The sequence below is a fragment of the Grammomys surdaster genome, unplaced genomic scaffold, assembly GCF_004785775.1.
Source record: "Grammomys surdaster isolate TR1022 unplaced genomic scaffold, NIH_TR_1.0 126313, whole genome shotgun sequence".
Classification (NCBI taxonomy): Eukaryota; Metazoa; Chordata; class Mammalia; order Rodentia; family Muridae; genus Grammomys; species Grammomys surdaster.
Genome location: NW_021621113.1, coordinates 1,667,367 through 1,672,717, shown reverse-complemented (window position 1 = coordinate 1,672,717; position 5,351 = coordinate 1,667,367). Strand labels below are relative to the sequence as shown.

Sequence of the window (5,351 nt, the reverse complement as noted above, 5' to 3'; positions counted from 1 at the left end):
CTCTCTCTCTCTCTCTCTCTCTCTCTCTCTCTCTCTCTCTCTCTCTCTCATATGTGTGTTTACAAGTGACATTGCATATGTGGAGGTCAGGGGCAACCTCAAGTATCTGTCCTCACCTTCTACCTGGCTTGAGACAGGGTCTAATTGCCACCACATAAACCAGGCTAGCTGGCTCATTAGTGTCCATGGATTCCTCTCTCCCTCCCCCCCCATCTCTCTCTCTCTCCCTCAAGCCTCATCGTGGGAGTGCTGGGATCACAGATGCACTCAGTACCACAAGCTGCCTTCATGTGTGTTGTGGGGATCTGAACTCACATCCTCAACTTTGCATGGCAAACAGTTGCCCTGCTGAGTCATCTCCCCAGGCAAGCTGCACACTGTTATCTTTGCACCTTTCTGGTACCTGGCATATATTTGGGCCACAAAGAACGAATTAATCAGTGCATGCTGAGCCAGAGGTTTCTTAACAGGGAGCCTTTCCTAAGATGACACAGCACTAAGCAGCAAGCCTTCTCCCAGCCGGATTCTAGGTGAATGTCATAGAGCAGTATGCTGCACTCACTGGTGGTGGGGAACCCCTCAGTCTACTGCATGTATGAAATAGTTCAGGCAGGAAACACCACACAAATGGGCCCATATTGTCCTTCCTGGGCTTACTTTGGCAGGTGGGCATAGACTCTCCCAGACTCCATCTACCATTGGCCTGGCAGCGGATGACCCTTTGGCCAGTGTAGTAGTAGCCAGGGTCACAGATGAGCATCAGCTGGGCCTGGAACTGATACTGCGTCTCAAAGATGAGCCTCCACCGGCCGTGTTCCACACTGATGCTGCTGATATCAGGACAGGTCACAGCTGGGGAAGCAAGGAGCAGGGAGGAGAATTAGCTAACGGAGTATGGAAGGCATCCCAAGAGTCTAGAACAAGGGATTGAGGACACTCAGTGTAGTAATGATGAATTGAGGAACATTCGGGTCCTAGGTAGGTTTGATCGATGAGGAGGAGTGTGAGTGGGGGAGTCCAGATCTGTAAAAGAAAGTAGTGAGACTTGTGTTTCGCTGCCTTAGTACTGGCTGTGTGTGCAACGTTCTATTTGGTCAGTTTTTAAAACCGTTTCCCCCTGTTTCTCTTTTGGATGATTCTCAAATAGCCAAGGCTAAGGGTAGCTTTGAAATTATGATCCTCTTGTCTTCACATCTGGGGTGACAAGATTACTGACAATCTCCGCCCATGGTTTATGCTGGGGAAGCACTCTATTAATTGAGGTACATCCCTAGCTGGAAAAGCCAGAAATATGGATATTCATTTAAATTTTCTTGATTGTAAAATGGTAAGAAGTAATATGTGTGTGTGTATGTACATTTTTAATGGGGCAAACAAAATCCAAATTTGTATCATTGGACTAAATATGGCTCAGTGGGCTGCCTATTTATCATTTGATTCCCCAAATTATCACATCAGGGGACTGTGATCATGCAGCTTTCTGGTCATTCCAAGCGCTGTGGTAGCTTATGAAAACACCCCAGAGCATGATGGTCCTTCAGTGTTCCGAGTAAGTTGCAATGGGGACCACGGTTGATAGATGCCCACCCTCGTCCTCCCTGGGTCTCCTACCTCCCCCCTCCACCATGCAGGCTCTCTGTTCTCTACTGAACTTGAAGCCCACTCCATACAGGAGTCTTTTCAGCTGCATTCCCAGCTCCTCCTGCCACCGCCCCCACCTCCCTCGGACTCACGGACACACTGTGGGGGGACATTGCCGTTGCTCCACAGGCCAGTGTCCAGACACTCTGCGGTGGCCTCAGCACCCGTCTGGAGGTGGTAGCCTTCATTGCAGCTGTACACAGCCTTAGTCCCCACAGTGTACTCCTTGCCAAACACGATTCCATTTTTGGGAGCATCAGGGAGACCACAGGAAAGAGCTGGCAAAGGAGAAAGGATGTCATGAGCATTTCTGACTCAAGATGTTCTGAGCATATATTTCCATCTTTCCCATTTAAGGGCCTTAAAATTTATAGTAGAAACTAAGAGACATAAAAGGGAAAGACAATAGAAGAGTTGCCGTCAGGGATATCAGCAAAGAGTGCATCAGAGGGTAGGGTGGAGAATGATATATGTTTGCTCACAGATTAAATGTAGGGACAGGGCTGCAGCTCAAGACTTACAGGGAAGAGCCGAGAGCTCAGACTTCCTTCTGCTCTGCCCCACAGGTGAGTGTCAACGCACTCAAGCCTCTGAGAAGAACCAAGTGTCCCCTCTTCCTTAGGGTGTGGGGACAGAATCCCTCCAGAGAGTCAGGAATGACAAGGTGGGGGTTAGCATTCCAAGGGATGCTCCTCTTAATAAAAATTCTTACTGCGTTTTTATTTAATTAATGTGTGTGTGTATGCGCATGTGTGCGTGCTTGCGAGCACACTTGCTCACGTGCATGCACACTTGCATGCATGGGAATGTCAGAGGAAAGCTTGCAGGATTTGATTCTCTTCCTCTATCATATGGATCAAGTGGGTTAAACTCAGCTTGTCTGGCTCAGTGGCAAATGTCTGTATCCATGAAGCCATCTCAGTGTCCCATAGAATTATGGGTATCTCCATGTGATAGGTGTCCATTCATCCCTGCTGTACACCCGGATCCAGATTTTACTCATGGGAGGAAGCTCACTGGCAAAGGGAGTTACACAAAATAATGGAGCTCATCCAACTGCTTCTTGGCTTTTACTTTTGAATACAATCAAATGTTACTACACAGTGGAAGAAAACCAGCAGTGTCGATGTGCTCAACATTAGACCAAACATATGGGGGGTGGGGAGCATGGAAAACACTGTTCAGAATCAGAGCTAACTCAGAAAATGGGAGCTGTGGGATGATGGAACTCAGCAATCCACAGCATCTTGAGAAGTGGCATGTGACATTCATGAAACACCAATGGAGCTCTCTCAAGGAAGGCATCTCAAGGAAGGGCTCCTTCAAACTGTCAAAACAGATATTAAGTAAAGATCAAAAATAACAAATTTCCCAGAATAAAGACCCAAAAGACAGACTGAAAACAAGAGAAAAGGACTAAAATGGAAAGATCCGTCTGGGAGATCCAACATCCAGCTATTCAGAGCTCCGGAAAGAGAGAGCAGAGAGTGGGTGGGTTAACGGGATTATCCTACGTGAACATTTCCGGAAGCTGAAGAAAGAAACAAAGGGGGCACAAGGGAGCCATTGAGGGGTAGGGAGAAGCTGAGTGAAGAGTGGGAATCAGCCTGACCTCAGACTTCCCATCGCCCGTATCAGGAATCCAAAGAAAACTGAATAAAGCCTTTAGACTAGTGGACCAAATTATTCATAACCTAGAATTTAATTTAAGCTAGTCACCCTAATAAGCACATCAGGGCAAGACTGCCACATCTAGAGACTCAGAACGTTCTCTTCTCAACGTTCTCTTCTCACGGATCCTAGATGAGAAGTTTACTTGAGGGTATTTTACTTGAGGGTCTTCTCCACCAAAACCAACATGAAAACCAAGAAATTGCAAAACATGACATTTATATGGAAAACAAAGGGCTTCAAATAAATGGAGCGTCCAGGTGGTGCTGCCTCGGACACGTGCAGCGGCATGGCTGTGATTTGATATATTGTTGGGGTGATATGCAGGAAGAAAGAGAAATGAGTTTGAATAGTCACTACCACCTTAAACCGCTGTCCTGACGGCCACGAGTCTAGAGCTCAGGTCTCCTTCCTTCGGATCCAGATAAGCTGTGGCAGAGGACAAGCCCATGATGGCAGCCAGCAATGATGCCTGACTCTGCTAAGTTTTCCAGAACTTCCAGAGACTCTGTACTAGGACCCATTTCTAGTCTGGAAGCATATTACTGTTTTACTTTCATGTGTATGTGTGTTCAGGTGTACGTGTGTGTAGGGGCTTGTGGACGCCAGAGGACAGCCTTAACTCTTGTTCCTCAGGTACCATCCTACATTTTCAAGGTGGCATCTTTCTTCTGCCTGGGGCTCCCCAGGGAGGTCAGGCTGTAGCCTCGGAGATCCTCCTGCCTCTGCCTCCATAGTGACAAGATCACAAGCGCATGCTTGTTTATACCCCTGGGCTTACTGATTTGGATTTTTCAAGAGCAAACTCAGATTCCAAGCTTGCAAGGCAAATACTTTACTGACTGGGCCATCACTCCAGCCCCTGTGACTTCACTTTTTTATTGTTTATTGAATTATACGAAGCAAGATATTTCATCATGACAGGAACATATGTCCTTATAAGGGGGAAACACTCAGAAATTCTAAGAGGTGATGCGTGGGAACTGGATGGGACATTTCAGGGGTCTGCTTGACTTATTTGCTTTAGGAGCCAGACCCCCATGTCCTCCCGCCTAGGAGTTCTTAGTTGCTAGGAAGAGGCAGGTCCCTTCTTACCATGGGGTTCCTAACACCTCAATATAGAACTTCCTTTTCTGGTCACTTCCTGTCTCATATCACCATCTCTCCTGTGGTGCTGGAAACAGAGCCCACTATGCATCCATCATCCCCAGAGGTGGAGATGTATAGACCCTCAGTAAATGTTTGCTGAAGGAATGCTCTATCACCAAACCCTGGGAGACTCACACGTGGCCTGGACTGTTCCTGAGACAAGCCCAAGATGACTGAGCTGAGCCACATAGTGGCTGCTTCAATCCCCGCTGCTCACCTTGACAGAGAGGAATGGCCTCACTCCATAGGTGGTAGCCTTGGGGGTGCCGGGTACAGATGGCCATGCTGTGTCCCACCAAACGGTAGCCTGTGTTGCAGCCAAAGTGGATGGAGCCACCTGGCTGGGTGGTTGTCTGGCCCAGGATGAAGCCATGGAGTGGAGCCTTAGGCAGGCTGCAGTAGGGAGCTGAGGAAGGAGAGGAGGCTCAGTGGAGGAGTGTCCATGTTCTACTGCTGGAGCAAGCCCGCTGTCCCCTCCCAGGCCTGCTTCCCCCAACCCCCATCTTATTTCTTCTCCCATTGACAAGTTCTTTGCTATTTAGGAAGGTCTGAGTGGTTGACACTGAACACCAGTTAGGTAAAGCCAGAACAAGATCAAACAAAACAAATCAAAACAAATGGTAATTGAAAACTACAACAGCAACCTGCTCTGGGAGTCATGATGTCCCCTCTGCTGCTTGAGCACAGCCCAGGCTGCTTTCAAAGCCCTTGCAACTACAGGTAACCTTGTAAAGCAGGGCCTGGTGGGACAGGTTTCCTAAGCATGTGACACCACCAGGCATCAGCTTTTGTGACTTAGGACAAATCACTGAAGCTTGTTTAGTTCCAATTTCCTCCTTACAGTAGGTGCTCCCCTCCCTCATAGGTGCTCCCCTCCCTCATAGATGCTC

The 5,351-nt window shown here is 48.0% G+C and overlaps 1 protein-coding gene across 1 annotated transcript in view; it reads right to left on the bottom strand.

Moving 5' to 3' along the window:
• Csmd2 (CUB and Sushi multiple domains 2) overlaps window positions 1–5,351 on the bottom strand; it is a 583,606-nt gene that overhangs the window by 41,530 nt on the left and 536,725 nt on the right. Inside the window, exons 49-51 of the mRNA XM_028759696.1 lie at window positions 4,679–4,867; window positions 1,734–1,919; window positions 658–852 (exon numbers count right to left, since the gene is read on the bottom strand). Coding sequence (XP_028615529.1) covers window positions 658–852; window positions 1,734–1,919; window positions 4,679–4,867 — 570 coding nt within the window. The remainder of the gene's footprint in view (window positions 1–657; window positions 853–1,733; window positions 1,920–4,678; window positions 4,868–5,351) is intronic.